This window comes from Dipteris shenzhenensis, chromosome 29 (assembly GCF_047967505.1).
Source record: "Dipteris shenzhenensis isolate YYH24624 ecotype China chromosome 29, Dip_SZ_1.0, whole genome shotgun sequence".
NCBI lineage: Eukaryota > Viridiplantae > Streptophyta > Polypodiopsida > Gleicheniales > Dipteridaceae > Dipteris > Dipteris shenzhenensis.
This window is the reverse complement of record NC_141624.1, coordinates 27327289-27347276: the sequence shown is the minus strand read 5'-3', so window position 1 is coordinate 27347276 and position 19988 is coordinate 27327289. Positions and strand designations below refer to the sequence as shown.

Genomic DNA, 19988 nt, shown 5'->3' with positions numbered 1-19988 from the left:
TTTTCTATGAGGTTGATGCTAAAAGAAGATACATGCTTGCAAAAGTCAACCTTCCTACTCAAGTTTTAGAATGTTACAAGAGGTTTATGAGGCTTAAAAGGTCAAGCTTTTAGTGAGTCAAAAGTAGAGATGGTTTGGTGGTGCACTGACAAGTAAATATGTTGTGCAGGAAAGCAAGGGGCTTGGCTCTATGTATTGGTCAAGTTGACAAAAAGTGCAGCTTCTACAATACAATCAGTTTACCTCTATGTTGCTTCTCTTCTGTTTTTTTTTAGTGACTCTTTTTCTCTTATATCAACTCCACTATGTTATTGATCTAGCAACCATGATGTAGCTAACTATTCTTTTGAGAACTAGCAGAGATAGTGAGTTGTGATCTGTCTGCCTTTCAAATACAATCAGCACTTACAAATGCATGCATCGAATACGAGTGATTAAGACAGTATTCAAGCTCTAACCATTTTAAAATGTGGATACAAAATACACCTTATGGGAATTTGGAAGTGGTTCCACCTTACTACTTTCTTGTAGATGTTGCTTGGAACGAAGACTGACCATTAGTGCTCTCTCATCATTGTACCCACTAGGACTTTCTATTTGGTGTGGGTGAATTTCGTTTTTGTATTCCCCATGCCATATTGATGTAGTGAATCAGTTCTCCAAACCCTTATATTTTTAAATTTGAGAATTTCATATTGGCTGTGATGATGCTAATCCTTGCCCTTTTTTAGCCGGTATCTTAACACTATTAAAGCTTTTGTTGGTTGAAGCATTGTACAAAGTCCATTATGGGTCATAATGCATGATTCTCAAGAAATGCTGAATATACCCTTTTAATGTTCCCTATTCTCCAGATTTTTACTCAGGAACCTCTGTTTCTTACAAGCTTTTTCTGGATTTAGTCACCATCTTACATGAATCTACTTTTCACTAAAGAAGGCATAAACTCAATCAACTCATCATATTTAAGGATAAGGCATCCTCAACGAAGTCTTGCCGGACAGCCATTTCTAAAAGGGCAAGGAACGTTAATTTCTAGGGTGTAAGTAATCATTGTGTTACACATAGACTTCATGTGCAGTCTTGAATAGCTATACATTTTTACATAACAAGGGGCATAGCTCATTCTTTACAACTGCTTTCCCAGAAACCTTTTAAAGGCAAACAAAATGGGGCTACATATGGTTCGCCACAAAAAGGAGGTTGCAAGCGCTTCAGTGACGCTTCATAACTGATAAATTGTTACCCACATTATGCTTTAATGCCACCACCATCCAGGTTGTCACTTTCACCCCCATTCCATGGCAATTCATGCCTTGGTTTGTCGTACTTTTCCCGCAATTGCTTGATTGGAATAAAATCTCCAGCAGAATCCATTCCATAAAATAGAAACGAAACATAGGGATGTTCAAAACGGTCCTGCACATCGAACACAGCAGTATGAGAATGGAAGAAACATCAATGGTGGTTGAGCAACCTAGCTGTAGTTATCCTATCCCAAATTACATGAATGTGACGATCAGAAATAACAAAAGGCAAGTTTCCAGTCCATACTGGTGCACAAAACAGATTTACAGAAGGAGATAATTACAGGGATTTTTAACTGCTATCTCAATCTGGTTCTCACATGAAGGGGAACACCATTTTTCCATCATAAAATTTCTGGAAAGTTTAAAATTCAAAAAATGAATCTGATTGTTACCATATCCGGTTCTTCTGGAGCCATCAGGTTTTCTTCGGCCACTGTAGGAACATGTCACATGAAAGGAAAAATGAGAGTCATTCATGTGCTGTAGATTAATTACAGAGCTTCAATATCTGCAAGCAATAAGAACCATGCACTAGATTACAGAAACAGAACCCACACCCAAATGCTTAGAAACCCTATGACAGTCTAATATAGATCTGACATAAGTTTGCAGACAGATTAATAACTATGCACGTTAGACTATGTAATTGCCATTTTCTATTCGAGTTACCACAATTCTCTCTACTTGTTGACAAGGATAATGCTTCAATAAATTGTGGCTGAAGAGCGGTCCTTTTTGGTATGCAGTTATGATCCTGTTCTTGAGGACAGTTCGCTCAGTGTGAGTGATACTTCACATGCAGTTTGGCATTTCACAGTGGTGCATTTAGGCAGATTATTTCCAAGAAGCACTTGTTCGTTGATTTGCAACCTGCCCCTTTTGGCAAAAGAGTATCCTGTGCCAACAATTCTTCATATCCTGTGAAGTGAGTTTGGAAGATTATTTTTTCATGTGCAGATGCAGCCAATTTGTGTCTTCCAAATGCCTTTATTCTCCACGAATATGTACGAATTTGTTTTCTGATTCCTCTTTTGGTAGAGGAGGATATGTTGTCATTATTTAGGATGATCAGTGCATCTTAAGAGAGAGAAAACGACTACCACATAGTCACTACAATAACTTTACATCATAGTTTATATCAATTGGTGCATACGACAGCAGCATGCAAAATGCTTGTGTGAATAGCAACATCTGCAATGAAAGATGCGAACTTGTGGCATACTATGGGGATTTGCAGCTTTTATAAAAAATACAATATGGTATTAAATACACCTTCACTAGAGATCCCTCCAAAACATGTCTGTGAACCATGAATTTTGGGAAAATTGCACAGGAATGCCTTTCCAAGGGATGGACCAGCTACGACTATCAAAATATTGCAGCTTATACAGAGTAATGTGTGTGGTCTCATGAGGACACCATCCTTGAGAAAGAATCTTAAGGTGTTGGGGTCTTTCTCAGAAACCAGAAGGCTGGTCCTGTGCTGCTGTCTGAACCCTGTGTAAAAGAATCAATCGGTGTAAAGAGCATGCAAATTGTCAATCCTGAAACCTGCCATATCTACAGGCAGCCATAGGTATCACAACTAGTACATCAGAATTGAATCTTTCCCGGTAGAGGAAAATCCTATTAGTGCTTAAAATGCCCCCATACCGGGGTGATGAGGAAGTAAGTATGTGTGAATTGATCCTGAATGTATCGCCTCAATCACCATTTCCTTGGTCTTTTTGTGCCTGGCATATGTCAGCCAACAGTGACACAAGGTCAAAGGATACTCTCAAGACAAAGAGTGCCCTGCCCACATCTGCACTACCACGAATAAGGATGGACGTAGACCATTATTAGTCAATTGCCATACACAAAGTGTGAAGAGAGTAGGAGAGAAGTAAGGAGTCTCACTTGCAGCTTTCTTACATACACAATGGGGGAATACACACAAAGCTGGAGGCTGAAAACAGTTTTCCTCTTCTTAGTTTTGAAAACCAAAACAACTCTCTCTTAGTACAAAAAGGAATAGATGAACCCTATATATCGGTCTCAAACCAAACTCGAACTCTCTCTTAGTACAAAAAGGAATAGATGAATCCTATATGTCGGTCTCAAACCAAACTCAGCTAACCTAGATGGCATACTAACTGAGCCACTAACTAGAGTACATAAAGATAGCTGTCATCCAGCTATTATTCATGGGCAGTGTACCAACCGCATTTGCAACTAACAAGTCAGTGACATAAATGCACAACGGTCACCCTGACATATCACGAGTGGAGCTCGATATCTCAACACTCCCCCTCGAGCTCAATCCCCATTCCTGCACATCAAGCAGGTCTCTGACCTTACGCAGCTTCTCTGCATCCAATGCCTTCCTGAATATGTCAGCTACCTGATCCTCTGTAATGACATAAACCAGATCAATAAAACCTTCTACAACCTTCTCTCGCACACAGTGATAATGCACCTCAATGTGCTTTGTTCTAGCATGATAGACTGGGTTATTTGCCAAGTGTATACTGCTCATGTTGTCACATTAAATAACAACTTGCCCATCTGTAGACTGATGCATATCAAAAAGTAGCTTACGCAACTAAGCTACCTCACATGCAGCCATTACTGCATCCCTGTACTCGGCCTCTGTGCTCAACAAGGTAACTATAAGCTGTTTCTTGCTGCTCCAAGTGATTACAGCACTCCCAAAAGAAAACACATATCCACTGATAGATCGTCTATTAAAAATACTACCAGCCCAATCAGCATCAGTGTATCCATGCAACTGTATCTGAATCCCAGTCTCATAAAATAGTCCATACTGCAATGTGGACTTCACATACCTCAGTATGCGTCTAACCGCATCCAAATGCGATTTTCTTGGAGCCTCCATAAACTAACTTACCAATGCAACAACATAGCTCAAATCTGGCCTGATAATAGTCGTCTAAATCAAACTTCCTACTATGTGTCTGTACATAGTAGGGTCTTCCAAAAGCTCACCTGCATCTGCGCCTGCATCTGCGCTCAGCTTCATATTCTGCTCCAAAGGAACTGAAATAGGCTTACAGCCTATCATCCCATATTTGGACAGCATATCCAATCCATACTGCCTCTGCAAGAGCCATATCCCACTTATGGATCTAATCACCTCAATGCCCAAAAAGTAACATAGCTCTCCCAAATCCTTCATCTCAAACTTCTGCTTCAATAGCATTTTCACATAAAGGATATCTTCATCACTATCACCTATGATGATCAAATCATCAATATAAATGACAAGCAGCATAATACATTTCTCTGTTTTTATAAAGTGAAAAATCTGCCGTGAAAATTTGAAAGCCAATAGTGACAAGATACTGTCCTATCTTGTCAGACCATGCTCTGAGTGCTTGCTTTAAGCCATACAAGGCTTTCTTCAACCTGCAAACAAACTCAGGATGAACAATATGCACATAACATGGTGCTGCTCCATATAGACCTTTTCTTGCAAATCACCATGCAAGAAGACATTCTTTACATCCATCTGATGTAAAGACCATCCCTTTAATGCAAACATAGCAATGACTGCTCTTACGGTTGCTAGCCTTGCAACCGGACTGAATATTTCTCATAATCAATGCCATATGTCTGTGCATACCCCTTAACAACTAATCTTGCCTTGTATCTGTTCATAGAACCATCTATATTGTGCTTCACCTTATAAACCCACTTGCAAGCAATCGTATTCTTGTCTTTAGGCAAAGGCACCAATTTTCATGTATCCATTCACAGAACCATCTGCATTGTGCTTTACCTTATAAACCCACTTGCAGCCAATTGCATTCTTGTCTTTAGGCAAAGGCACCAATTTCCATGTAGCATTTGCTTCCAAGGCATTCATTTCTACATCCATGGCTTTCTCCCATTTTTCTTTTCCCATGGCTTGCTTAAAAGAAATGGGTTCTGGTTTATGTATCACTTTGACCATATAGGCATAGTGAATGGCTGTAAATCCATCACATTTCAGCCTATCCACAGGATACTTAACTCTGGTAGACTTGCGTAAAATAGACTCACTACCAGGTGCTCTCAAAACATCCCTCGTCTTTCTTACGCCAGGTATAACAACAGAAAGAATACCCAACTCATCATCAAGGCTCTGTTCTGAGCCACTGGATTCACCATCCAGATAAGAGTAACCTGCATTCACATCAACCATAGACTGATCTACTTTCACTTTTCCTTTTCGTGATACTTGCATACCACTATTTGCATTGCTTTGAGGAGATTCTCATGATCTCAATCTGCTTGTCCATGGCGAAGTATGTAAACCACTGCTAGAGGACACTACAGGTCCACTAATATTTTATGATTGCTGCTGTGAATTCTGTGCACCATTACCATTTTGTGCATCTACATCATCAATCACATTTACTGGTTTATACCAGCTGCTCATCTCATAAAAAACATCTCTGCTCACTGTAAACTTATGAGTAGAAAGATGATAGCATCTATACCCTCTCTGTTGCAGAGAATAACCAATAAAGATACACTTCTCAGCTTTTGGATCCAACTTGGATCTCAACTCATCTGACACATGAACTTAGGCAATGCAACCAAAAACTTTCAAATGAGAAATATTTGATTTCCTACCAGTATACCTCTCCTCTGGCGTCATGCCATGTATTGTTGCAGTGAGTCCTCTTCATTATGTAGACTGCTGTAGTGACTGCTTCAGCCTCTAATAATAATCTGACAGGTCTTTTTCGTTAAGCATGGCACGAGATACCTCTCCAATATGTCTGTTTTTTCTTTCTACAAGTCCATTTTACTGTGAGGTATGATTGCATAGGCCTGTTGAGGTGGCAGTCCCACATGCCATGGGCTGAGGATGCCCATGACATCCCCTTCTGCTGAAACTCAAATTAGGGTATGAAGAAAGCCTCCCAATATGTTGAAAGGAGGTGGCCGACTGTGGTATACCTGGCTCATGGATCCTGATATGATGGAACTGAATACCTGGCTCATTAATCCAGATCTGATAGAGCTGAATCCCAAGATCTTCCGCTGACTTCTTGTAAGCATACTCGCGATGGGGTAATGATCCAAGAATATGCTCAATTCGATGCTCCTCCAATCATATTGGTAATACGGATGGAGGGAGACTCATCATGATGAAAACATCGTGGTCCTACTGTAGTACTGCGTCCTGCTGGGGGGGTCCTGACTCGTGCCCTCCGTACTGCTAAAATCAAAGGTCGAGGTGACCCATAGCCTGGGATCTTGATATCCAGGCCTTGATTCTGATAATCAAGTCAAACTTCAAACTGCTGCCACCATCGTGTCCCCAAGATGATTTAAGCTGCATGAGTAGGTGCGACCCTGAGTGACCGACTACTATCTACCCTGAGATCTTCAAAGTGGCTGAGCTGACTTCCATGTTACACTCCACCGGCTGTCCCAAAAATGTGCCATTCAAGGCAATGGTATTCGTCCGCCATAAGAGTCAACTGCGCTGTTTGGCTGCTTTCGTAGAAATGATATCCTCGGGGCTTTTTGAATCTGCTAGGACGAGGACCTTCTAACCACCAATCTGTCCATAAAACTAAACACTGTGGAAAACTTACGAGGCAATAGCTTTCGAATTGATTGAGCCACAAAATCTGAAACCGGAAGAGAGAAATTTCCGCTGTGCTCAGCCTATCCTTTATCTCACAAACCCCTTCAAGAAAACAGTGTTGTCTATTTTCTCTCTTATTTGCTGAGAAAACTTTTGCTGAAAGATCACTCTCTCTTCCAGTTTCATAATGATCTCGAAGAAGGAATTTCCGCTGCGCTCACAAACCCCTTCGAGAAAACAGCGTTGTCTATTTTCTTTCTCTAATTTGCTGAGAAAACTTATGCTGAAAGATCTCTCTCTCTCTCTCTCTCTCTCTCTCTCTCTCTGCACTAGAGCCCAGGACAACATGTCCGGCTGGATGTTCCAGTAAAATCTCTATACAAAAGTTCAGCATGCAAGCTGCTGCTAAAAATCTATATGTGAATCCTTTTACAAAGAGCTCTCACGCTCATTCTTTAGCAACATGCCACTTGTCAAATCAACTAGCTAAAGTTTAGTTACATGCCACAAAGGGCAAAACTCTAGGGTCTTCGTAGCCCTCGGCCACATGGACACCTCCTGGATGCCCACTGGGCTCCATAGCGCTTGGGCAATCAACCCCTCTTAGAACCTGCAACCATTAATTTAATGCACATCGCAATGGCACCCATTAATCATTAGCGCCTTTGCATACAAATAAATTCTAGACTAATCCTAGTCTCTATGGGCGTCCCCACCAAGCAAACATGTGCACATAAATAGCTAACACTGTGGTTGACCGAAACCAACCCTTCTAGCCATAATTAAGGACTTTGACCACGGGTCAAGGCGTCCTAATCAATGCTAGAACTCTCCGACTGGACTCAGTAATGATCTAGGTCAACCGGAGTCAACCTGCTTTGGCCGAAGCCGAATCTTGTTGATCGAAGTCAACTCTTTCTGATTGTAGTTAGAGGTTCTTTGGTTAACCGCAGTTAACGGGCTGCTGAACTCTCTCCTTCCTTCATGTCCCTGTGGGTGAAGTAGAGAAATGAGAAGATGCCAATCTTGTTCTTCCTTCTCCTCCCGAGCAATGCACACTCTAAGCTCCCTCGCCTACTCACAATCATCTCGCATCTCCTGGAGCTTTAGCGTGTTCTTCCTTCTCCTCCCGAGCAGTGTGCACTCTAAGCTCCCTATTCTACTCACAATCATCCCGCATCTCCCTAGCCTTCTCCTCCCGAGCGATGTGCACTCTAAGCTCCCTAGCCTACTCACAATCATCCTGCATCTCCTGGAGCTGAAGCATGCAAGTAAAAAAATTATCTGACTGTTGTTGCTGCATCTGCATCATGGTTTGCATCATGCCCATCATGGCAGAAACTGTCATCAGGGCCTCTACGTGATTCTGTGGTAGCAAGTCTTGGGAACGGACCCTTCCTCCGCCCCAATGGTGTTGGACGTGTCACTAATACTCATGGTGTCCTTTTCGGATCTTGACTATACCATAACACAGTGGGCTGTCCCTGAACTGCACCTCCCTATCTCAAGAAAGAAAATCTGAAGCTATGATACCCATGTAGCAGGAAGAGAGCCACCCTCTCTCGTGCTCCCTACAACCTGAACTGTGAGAATAATGCACTCAAAACACAAGTGGAACTATGGAGTGAATTTAAGAGTCTGAGGGAGGAATATAATGGACCTCTGAAGAAACAACTGAATAAATGGATGCCAATAGGGCTGAATACAATTGAAATAATAGATATTGTATGGAGAGGATAACCCTCACTATGGAAAACAATAGAGAAAATAATGTATAGAGGGAGCTGAACACTCACTGTAGGAGCTGAGAACTGAAGGAATAAAGGGGCTTCTCTGATGTAGACCCCTGCTGCTGCTAGAACCCGGACTGAACCGGACCCTGTAGATGAACCTGTAGGTGCCAAGGATGGGGCAGATCTGTTGCTCCCTAAACCTGGCCTGAACTGCTACTGTATTCTGCTGATCCTGCACTGCTAGCTGAGGGTACACTACCCTGGAGAAGCCCTAAGGATGATAAGTGAGGCCAAGGGGGCTGCCTTTATAGGCCCCCTTGGTTCCTAGAAATGGCTGAACAGGGGCTGGTTCTTCACCGACCACTGTCCCGACTGGCCCGACCTGGGGGTCGGGTCTGGTAAACCCTCCAACTACCACGTGGTAGACTGCCACATAGCTACTGATGTGGCAGTGCTGTTACCACTGATGTGGCACTCCTTGCTGATCGCTGATGATGTGGAGGCGATTGCACCTAGCTGGCGTGGCCCTATAGCTGCTAATGTGGATGTGTTGCAGGGTATGCTGACGTGGTTCACTATGTGATAGCTTGTGTGGCCTGCCGATGTGGTAGTCCACATGGCAGTCCAGCATGCCATGCTCACATGGCAGCCCACGTGGCCATGGGCTGAGGATGCCCATGAACCGGGTCTCTCAAGCATAAGCCTCTACTGTCTCTTTTTGAGTCTAAGGGTATTATCTGATTGTGTGGATGAGAAGCTAGCTTGCTTGTGTGCATGCCTACAATTGCTCTTTGACGTGTGGCGACTTCTACAGCTCCAATTGGGATTCACGCTGGGGCAATGGAAAGAATATCGAGCAGGCCGTAGCTCGGGATCCTCACAAGAGGGTTGTATTGGAGAGCTATGAGCTGAGTGCTAATGGTAGGGGAATTGAGCCTCTGGAGGCTAGGGGGGTTGTCCAGATAGCTCCTGGTCCTTTGGTGATGGGGATACTAGTGTCTCCCTTCTGTCTGCTTCACCAACTGAGGAATCTCTTGAGAATTCTCTTGTTGTCAAAGCCACCTCCTTTGGGAGCTCTAACTCATCACCTTTCAAATCGATCACCATTGCTCCCTTCCTTTTTTGACTTCTAGTGGCCTCTTGACAATGGCTTTGCAATTCAAGCTTCGGACTTGGAATCCATTATCATCTCGTTGAAAGATTTCAGTTTCCTCGAAGGTCAAAACCATATGTCTACAACACTACGATAGACAACTGGAAAAGCATAGCAATTATTATGGCCACCTTAGAAGGCCTTCCGTCACCCCATACGAAATTAGGCAAGCAGCATACAATAGTAAGTCAAGATGCACATAAACAATGTCGCATATTACAACAAAAAGGAAAACTCTCTCTCTTGAGACCTCCTCTGATCCTGCTTATACTTAATCGGCAATCTAACTATCGCCAACTTAATCAAATACACAACTGACATTCATCTCCTTTGTCATCACTACGTGAGCTCGGCGCACTTTAAGAAGTATGCATATTTGCATGAATCACTATGGTAATTTGGTACCCAAGACAGAGGAGCATTAGAATCGAAGTCTGCATAGCAAGTCTAAGAGGGGACATTCGTGAGTGAGACAAACAAGCATATGGTGAAACATCATCTCATAATGATAGACTCTACCGTGTTTGCATAATTGCAGACTCTGCTATGAAAATATAATTTCTATCGCCTTACAAGAGGGGCAACCAGGCCAATTTGATCATATGCAAGCAAGATGCAGACATTTTCCCTTAATCCAACACACCCAATTTTTTTCCTGTTTCCCCCATCACCTCCCGTGAGAGCAACACTTTTATTCATACACACACTGCACATTTTGGGCGGTATTTTTCTCCACAATGATAGGTACCCATTCATAGTCAAGAGAAGAATGTGAGGTGTGCAAGTTGGCCTAACATCCATGGGATTGGTTTGATCATTAGCCTAGGATCACAGTGTGACCTTCAATTGGCTGATTCTAGTGTTCGTCATGAAGGCCGCTTGGTACTCATGTATGAGAGACTTTGCCTATTGAACACTTTGTGGCTTCTAAAGTCACTAAAGGGTCCCGCGCTACGTATTCATTCAACTTCAATCCTCCTTGTGGCTGCTGCACCCCTTCTCATATGTTAATGTCGGCCACAAGTTGCAGATAGTCTACGAGGAACCATCGGGCATTTTGACTGAATCTTTGTCGAGGTAATGCATAGTGACTCCTTGCCTTTCGATTCACAACATACAAGCGATGAAGACACCAGAGAGCGGATACTGTGATGCCCTCCAAATAATTGCCTTCTCTTTCCACCTATCCATGCTGAGTCCTGTTTATGGGTAGTAATACTTGAAAAGGCAGTTGAGGTTCAAACCACTCAACCAGCCCTCAACTTATGCTAAAGTGTGGGAATGAATCCAAGGGTTACTCCTTGAACAGAAACTTGCTGTGGTTTTCGCCATCCTTGGGCTGAGTAGAGTGGTGAGAGGTGGCTGAGAGAAAGCGGGGAACCTTGAGCGAAGAGCTAGAGAAAAGCACACAGAGTCATGGTAGTGTTCAATCAATTGTGGTTGTCTCATGCAACTCGTCCTCTTTTTAAATAGGGATACCATATTTAGCTATTAGAGCCCCAATTGCATTCCAAGGTGGCGACTTCTTTAACATGCCACTCCACTTTCCACTCCTCATTCAAATCCCACATTCGCTCTGTGCAAATAAATGCTGCTCCATCATACCTGAGGAACCCTTATTGATGGGTCTCAGATCGAGGCGTGCTATCAATTGCCAGCTGGCCAGCATTCTCAACTATGCTGCCACCTGATTGCCCCATTTTTAAGAGCTTTGACACATGGAATTGTTTCGGTTTGCATCCTAATGGAAAAAGGTGTTTGAAACATGTCCTTGACTGAGACATTTGTTGAGAATATATTGGACCACACACAGAATTTCCCCGTCACTCACCTTCCATCGGCTGCAAAAAGCACACAGGACAAGACGACAAACATTTGATACACCCATCATATCCATGTCAAAAGCAACCATCAGATATTCCCTTTTCACGAGTAGTTTCAGTAGTCGATTAGATTGTCTTTATCCCCCAAAACAAGCATGGAAGCATCCACAATATACTCCCTTCTATTATATAGAACCTAAAGATGTACTAATAGTTAATAGTTAACCTTTAGCACGTATAACAAGCCGCAATATAGAGAAAAGCCCCAGCAATTCATAGTAACAGAACCTATAACATTTTATTAAAACATAAATTTCCATCGCCAAAAGCGAGTATATATATCCTTCTACTCTCCTGATGCTCTTGCCAAAAATTAGCAGGCAATGAATTCATTGATATACTCAACATGTTTGTCCATCAAATACTTTGTAGAGATAAACACGAGCAAAAAACATCTTTTTAAAATTATAGAAAGTCTTCTCTTAAAATCAGGCCCTCGGTTTCATGGTTTACACGAAATGTACTAGTCATTAGCATCCATTTAACCCTGGCACCTCATTGGGCCCTCAAACCATCAGTAGTAGTGCCCGAGGAGCAAGAGCTGTCCCCTACCCAGTCGACAGGGGCACAGACTCCTCAATGGCAAACCCTTGTGGTATGCAAGAAAGTCAGCAAGCGCACAACAGAGAATCAAAGGAGAGGTCCCTCACGAGCAGCAGCACCAGCAAGCGAGGATGGGACCTCAACCAGAGGCCGCACAACAAAGAATCAGAGGAGAGGGGCCTCACAAGCAGTAGCAGCAGCAGCAGGCGAGGATGGAACCTCAACCAGAGGCCTCCCCGCTTGCAAAGGGCGCAACCGAACGTGCCTAACCACAGGAAACCAGTTTCCCAAGAGAGGGAGGAGTTCTTCAATCGTCTACCCGAGGCGGTGCCTCAAGACATAGGGCAAGTTCCACCAACACAGGTTGAGGCAGCTTCAGGGCCAAAGCCAGAGATTCCTCCCTCTTCCGTCCTCCCTCCCAATTATCACCCTCGCCAATGCCCCAGCCTCCACTCCCTTCTTCAATCCCCATTCTGCCCAAACTTCCACTTCCCAACTCCCCCCTACCTTTCTGCCAGAAAACCAGCCCAGCTCAAGTTGGAATATGGAAGAAAGAACTAGAACTAGAAACTAGAAATGAGATGACAAGACTCAAAGATAAGAAATACCTTGAGAAGAGTGTAGACAAGACACAAGCTAGACTGATAGTTTACAATGATGTGACCCATTGAATATATGGGCCAAAGTACAAGACATAAAGCAAGAGTGCTTATGGGATAATTGTAGAAGTGCCACATGGCACATACTCAAGACATAAAGACTAGACTTAGACTTAGACTTAGACTTAGACTTAGACTATTGTAGACTAGGAAATAGTACACTTAGTGTGCACTTATCTCCAACACCCTCCTTAAGTGGACACTAGGAGTAAGACAGAAAGACAAGACTAGAAGACAGACATAAAGACTGATAGACTGAGAGACAAGATAGAAGACATGACAGACAAAAGATCCTGAGACACCCCTCCTCAAGTGATATCCTCATATGGGTCCACAAGGGTAGGGACAAGATGGATCAAAAACACAGTCAGAGGATGCGATTAGACGCATACTGAGGTATGTGAAGTCCACATTGCAGTATGGACTATTTTATGAGACTGGAGTTCAGATACAGTTGCATGGATACACTGATGCTGATTGGGCTAGTAGTATTTCTGATAGACAATCTACTAGTGTATATGTGTTCTCTTTTGGGAGTGTTGCAGTCACTTGGAGCAGCAAGAAACAGCCTACAGTTGACTTGTCGAGCACAGAGGTTGAGTACAGGGATACAGCAATGGCTGCATGTGAGGTAGCTTGGTTGCATAAGCTACTTTATGATATGCATCAGTCTACAGATGGACCAGTTATCATTTATTATGACAACATGAGCAGTATATACTTGGCAAATAACCCAGTCTATCATGCTAGAACAAAGCACATTGAGATGCGTTAACTATGTGCCGGAGAAGATTCTCGTAGGTTTTATTAATCTAGTTTATATCAGCACAGAGAATCAGGTAGCTGACATATTCACAAAGGCATTGAACGGAGAGAAGTTGCACAAGTTCAGAGACCAACTTGGTATGCAGCAATTGGGATTGAGCTCAAGGAGGAGTGTTGAGATATCGAGCTCCACTCGTCATATGCCAGGGTGACCGTTGTGCATTTATGTCACCGATCTATTAGCTGTAGATGGGGTTGGTACACCACCCATGAATAATGGCTGGATGACAGCTATCTTTATGTGCTCTAGTTAGTGGCTCAGTTAGTATGCCACCTTAGTTAGCTGAGTTTGGTTTGCGACCCACATATAGGGTTCACCTATTCTTTTGTACTAAGAGAGTTCTTTTGGCTTTCACAACTAAGAAGAGGAAAACTGTTTTCAGCCTACACCTTCCTGTATATTTCCCCATTGTGTATGTGAGAAAGCCGCAAGTGAGACTCCTTCCTTCTCTCCCACTCTCTTCACATGGTCCTCTGTCCTGCTATCACGGTCGTAACAAAGCTCTTCAAACTCTGAGGTAGTCTTCTCAGTACCATCAAAGCCAAATTGCATGAGTCTGTCTTCTAACCAACTGCTGCCAGCTGATCCCTCACCACGTTTTGGTCAGTACTTCTCTCCACAATGATAGGTACCCCTTCATAGTCTAGAGAAGAATGTGAGGTGTGCAAGTTGGCCTAAGATCCATGGGATTGGTTTGATCATTAGCCTAGGATCACAGTGTGACCTTCAATTGGCTGATTCTAGTGTTCGTCATGAAGGCCGCTTGGTACTCATGTATGAGAGACTTTGCCTATTGAACACTTTGTAGCTTCTAAAGTCACTAAAGGGTCCCGCGCTACGTATTCATTCAACTTCAATCCTCCTTGTGGCTGCTGCACCCCTTCTCATATGCCAATGTCGGCCACAAGTTGCAGATAGTCTACTAGGACACCATCGAGCATTTTGACTGAAGCTTTGTCGAGGTAATGCATAATGACTCCTTGCCTTTCGATTCACAACATACAAGCGATGAAGACACCAGAGAGCGGATACTATGATGCCCTCCAAATAATTGCCTTCTCTTTCCACCTATCCATGCTGAGTCCTCTTTATGGGTAGTAATACTTGAAAAGGTAGTTGAGGTTCAAACCACTCAACCAGCCCTCAACCTATGCTAAACTGTGGGAATGAATCCACGGGTTACTCCTTGAACAGAAACTTGTTGTGGTTTTCGCCATCCTTGGGCTGAGTAGAGTGGTGAGAGGTGGCTGAGAGAAACCGGGGAACCTTGAGCGAAGAGCTAGAGAAAAGCACACAGAGTCATGGTAGTATTCAATCAATTGTGGCTCTCTCATGCAACTCGTCCTCTTTTTAAATAGGGATACCATATTTAGCTATTAGAGCCCTGATTACATTCCAAGGTGGCAACTTCTTTAACTTGCCACTCCACTTTCCACTCCTCATTCAAAACCCACATTCGCTCTGTGCAAATAAATGCGGCTCCATCATACCTGAGGAATCCTTATTGACGGGTCTCAGATCGAGGCGTGCTATCATTTGCCAACTGGCCAACATTCTCAACTCAGCTGCCACCTGTTTGCCCCTAGCACTGCTTACCACCCTGAGACGGATGGACAGTCAAAAAGGGTGAACAAATGGCTGGAGGAGTATTTGAGGCATTTCTGTCATGACACACAAAAGTCTTGGGATAAGTGATTGGCACTTGCTAAATTTTGTTACAACAGTACAAAGCACATCTCTATTGGCATGAGCCCTTTCGAGGCTATGTATGGATGCACAGTGGGTATGCCATCTTTAGTTGCAGACATGGCTGTGCAAAATCAGCAAGCAAGAAATGACTTGGAGAGTATGGATGCCCTTCTGCAATTGGCTAAAAAGAATATGCAGGATGCCCAAGCCAAGTAGAAGAAGTATGCGGATGAACACAGGAGGTATCTGTCTTTTGAAGTAGGGGATTATGTGCACTTACGCCTCCATAAGAACCATTGTGCCTCGCTGAAAGGTAACACCAACACGAAGCTTGCTCACAGGTATTATGGTCCCTACACGATCATCCGCAAAGTTGGCGAGGTGGCGTATGAGTTGGAGCTACCCAAGACCTCCAGGATCCATAATGTTTTCCATGTGTCCTTGCTACAGCCACATGTCGGACAGCATGTCCAAGTCCTTCCTGAGCTACCACCTATGGATGAGGAGGGCCACATACTCTATGTTCCGGAGCACATCATGGGTTTCAGGGATTATCAAATGGCAGGGACTCCCTGAGGATGAGAACTCTGGCATTCTTTCGGTTTGCATCCTAATGGAAAAAGGTGTTTGAAACATGTCCTTGACTGAGACATTTGTTGAGAATCTATTGGACCACACACAGAATTTCCCTGTCACTCACCTTCCATCGGCTGCAAAAAGCACACAGGACAGGACTCAAAATTCTTTGCCGTAACCCTTCCCTCCTCGTTCCATCTCAAAGCTTTGCCAAGGCTTCTTTGAGCTCTTGCTCTCAAGGCCCTAGCTCGATGACTTCCCCAGACTTGACATTGCTATGTCACAAGCCTTGCCCAAGCTAGTCATTCCCATGTGAGTTATCAAACTTGGGCCTTGGAACTACACGAAGGTACCAAAGGATTACCCTCTTACCATTAACAATCTTGCATCCCTTGAAGGGGGACACTATTGGAGCAGTGGATAACTCCACCCGCCCATTCTAGGGTTTCAAGTTTGCAGTTACAGGAGACAAGCAGTGGACTCCAGTCCTCTTCAACCTCATTTTGAAGGTCCACATGATGGAGATGATGCAAGAGTTGCTGGGATAGACAAGTCGGGAACTGTGGCTAGGCCCTTGAACCAATGTTCACATAAATTTGGACTCGTAACCTCTTCTTAATGTCTTAGGCCTTAAGGGAAGCTTGGAGCCAGTGATGCCTCTTGGCAGTAGCTCACGGATCACAGTTAGACGCTCCCTTCAAGCCCTTAAGGCTTTACATATGTAGAAATGCCCAAGGGAGGATGGTTTGTTTCTTTGATTTTTTGGAGCACATTAGCACTCCCTTGCGCTTAGCTTTCCAAGAGATTTTCAGCTCTGAGCTCCCCCATGTTAAAAATGACCCAACAGAGGGTACACACAGCAGAAGACTGATAGAATAGCCCAAGCGCTCACACAGTGTGGTGTGGGGTGTGGAATCACAAACTTCTTAACTTATGTGCATAAAATAGATGTGCAGACTCATCAATAGACAATGAACCAGCCAAATAGAGAAACCACCAAAATAATATATTTCTATCCAAAGCTATGGACACAATACAAAAGAGGTAGATCCAAAGTCCCACCAATGGTGTGGTCCTCTGATCTTACTACAAGGTCCTTCTCCTATCTGCCAGTTATCTCTAGACTCGAGCCCACGTGCTCCACCTCGAGCGTCTATAGACTTTCCGTCCAGAATGGTTCTCTCTACCTTACTGCCTGTAGATCAGCCTAGGTAGGCAGCCCTTTCTCAGCTTTGTCTACAGCTTCTATGTGCCTCCTTCACCTCCTGGATGTAGGCCCAAGGAAGGTCCTCCTACTGCTTCAATCTGCTGGTGGTTGGCTGCTCCAAAGAATGAATTATGAGGGCACAAAGGCCCTCCTTAAATAGGGCACAAGGCCCTCCAAAACCAACCGACCAGCCAGCCCTAATTGGGCCGACTGGCTGGTCTGTAGCAGCCCTAACCAACCGACCAGTAGGTGTTGGGGTAAAGGCACATTGCCACCCCTTTATTAAAGATATGACACCTATGACTGTCTTAAGACAGTCATAGGGTGAAAAACCTAATCCTAATAAAACTTATGAGTTTGTGGTGTGGCTCATCACTTCACACCCGCATCTTTTGTGTCACCTCTCTCTCTCACTCTCTCCTTGTTGTACTTCTCCCTCTTTCCTTCCCTCTCAACTGGTATCAGAGCCTTCATTTCTCCCTCCCCACTCCTGCCTACCTCTCCCTCTACCCCACCTTATCTCCTCGGGACTCGTGCCCTCAGCAGCGTGCAGGCAGCGTGGGCGGAGCTTGGCATTGCGCAAGTAGCGCGGGCTGCAGCGGGGCAGCGCGGGACAGCAGCGCGGGTGCGGGCAGGGCAGGGCGGCGCGGAGCAACACCAGCAGCTGTGCGGGCAGGGCAGGGTGGCGCGGAGCAGCGCCAGCAGCTGCAATAGCAGCAGCTAGCTGCTGCTAGCTTAGCTGCTACCCGCTACCAAGCGGACGCAGCCAGTGCGCAGCACCGGCGCGCACCCAGGCAGCACACGGGGCAGCCGTACGGGAGTGTTCCGTACAACCATCCGTACCGGACGTACGGAATCCGTACTGTCTGTACGGAAGCCGTACAGGTACAGTGGTACCTTGCACAAGTACACAGGTACAACAGGTACAACAGTTTTTCTTTGGGGAAAGAAGAAAAAGAGAGAGCATTCCCGACTGTTCAGTTCTTAAAACTGTGTTTTTGAGGTACAGCAAGTACACTCTTGTCCCTCGTGCTTGAGGTGACTAGTACCACAGTGTGTGGTGGTTGCACAGTTATCTTGTTTCGGGAAGGTAATGCCTTGATTTTGCAGAGGGCTTTTATGTTTTTGCTGAGTGCAAATCTCAGCTTTTGGGTGACATTTTCAAAGGGCTTTTTCCTGGAAGCTTATGCAGTGTATGCCTTGAGGCAATGTGGAGCCAGGGAGCCCACATTGGTCTTGTTTCCGCAGTGTATTCAGTGACATTTCTGCAGGTCACATTTTGTGTACGACACCTTGGAAAATCTCAGTTGAGCCACGCTTGGCCAGGGCGCATCGAGTTTACTCGGTCCCTAACTGTCCATCGTTGACAGTGCTCAAAAGATTTTCTCTTCAGTGTTTGTACGTTGGGATCTGTGTTGTTATTGTGTACACAGGGCTGTTTATGCATTGCATTGTCAGGTGAAAGTGCCAGGAGAGCGCTGTGTTTTGTATGCTACCTCAGTGTTGAGGTGTTTTTCACTTGGTACAGGTGTCAAATCAAGGGGCTTTTGCCCAGATTTTGCTTGAGAGCACTTGGGTTACTGTTTGAGACCTTCAGATGCCTTTTATCCCCTTGGCAGAAGGGTGATTGCTTGGGATTTGTCCCATTTTCTGTTGCAGGTTTGTGACAGGCTGAAGTGTCTAGAGCCTTTTTTTCAGTGAACAAAACAGTGTATGACAAGTGGTTTATGCATATAAAATCAGTGCAATACCTCATCTGAGGTGGGAGAAGTGATCAGGACAGCAGTGTTTTGTGCTTCGTCAGCTGATGATGCACTGTTAAAGCACTTGTGGAACAGCTGCAGCATTCTGAAATTACTGTTTTATGCCTATTTGAGCACGGTACAATGTGTCAGAAGGTACAGTAACTGGAGGGAAATTTTTCTGTTTTGCTGCAGATTTTTTTTTGCAGTAAAAACAGCACTATTGTGAGTGCTCCTGGCTCTTGATAGAGCAGGTTTTTTCTGAGAAATCAGAATTTTATTCAGTCTTTTTTGACTTACAGGGAGTCAGGTACTTTCCTTATCTGATATGGCATCAGGGGGAAGTGAATCATCAATTCTGAACATAAAGAAATTGGAAGGGGCACACAATTATGCATTATGGGCAGAACAGTGTTTGAATGTACTTCTGCTTAAGCAGATTTCTAAGCCCATAAGGGTGAAGGGTGTCAAGCCATCTGGGATGTCAGATGATGAGTGGGAGGAGCTAGATTTGTCCGCGAGGGCTGCTATCATGCTTACTCTCAGTGATTCTCTTGTGTTCAATGTTCAAGCTGAAAAGACCTCTTATGGCTTATGGCAGAGGCTAGGAGAGTTGTATGCCCAAAAGAGTTCAGCCAGTAAGGTGTATTGGTTGAAGAAGCTGGTTGATCTTCGCATGAAGGAAGGTACAGCTATGACCTCACACTTGAGTGAGTTCAATGCCATCTTTACACAGCTGATTGCACAGGGGTTGAACCTTGATGAGGAGTTCAAGGCTACTTTCTTGTTGTGTACCCTCCCTGAGAGTTGGGACACTTTCAAGACCACCCTCTCTAATTCAAATGTCACTCTTATATATGCTAATGTAGAGAGCTCTCTCCTTATGGAGGAAATGAGCAGGAAGAATAATGCGGGCAGCAAGTCTTCAAATGCTTTGCAGGTACAGGAAAGAGGCAGGACTCAACAGAAGGGGAGATCTGCTAGTGAGTCCAAATCCCGCAGTCAGTCCCGTGGCAAAAAGGATATTGAATGCTTTTATTGTGGCAAGAAGGGACATGTGAAGTCTAAGTGCTTCAAGTT

General features: G+C 44.2%; 1 protein-coding gene across 4 annotated transcripts in view; it reads right to left on the bottom strand.

The window, feature by feature from the left end:
• Positions 1-1203: 1203 nt before the first annotated feature.
• The window catches only part of LOC147882653 (uvrB/uvrC motif-containing protein), an 85372-nt gene continuing 66587 nt past the window's right edge, over positions 1204-19988 (bottom strand). For 2 of the 4 annotated variants that reach the window (XM_087400425.1, XM_087400424.1), the window contains exons 9-10: positions 1703-1743; positions 1204-1419 (exon numbers count right to left, since the gene is read on the bottom strand). In XM_087400425.1, coding sequence (XP_087256551.1) covers positions 1409-1419; positions 1703-1743 — 52 coding nt within the window. In that variant the 3' untranslated portion in view covers positions 1204-1408. Of the gene's footprint in view, positions 1420-1702; positions 1819-19988 lie in introns of those variants that run through there. The other 2 variants (XM_087400426.1, XM_087400427.1) reach the window with 2 other exon arrangements.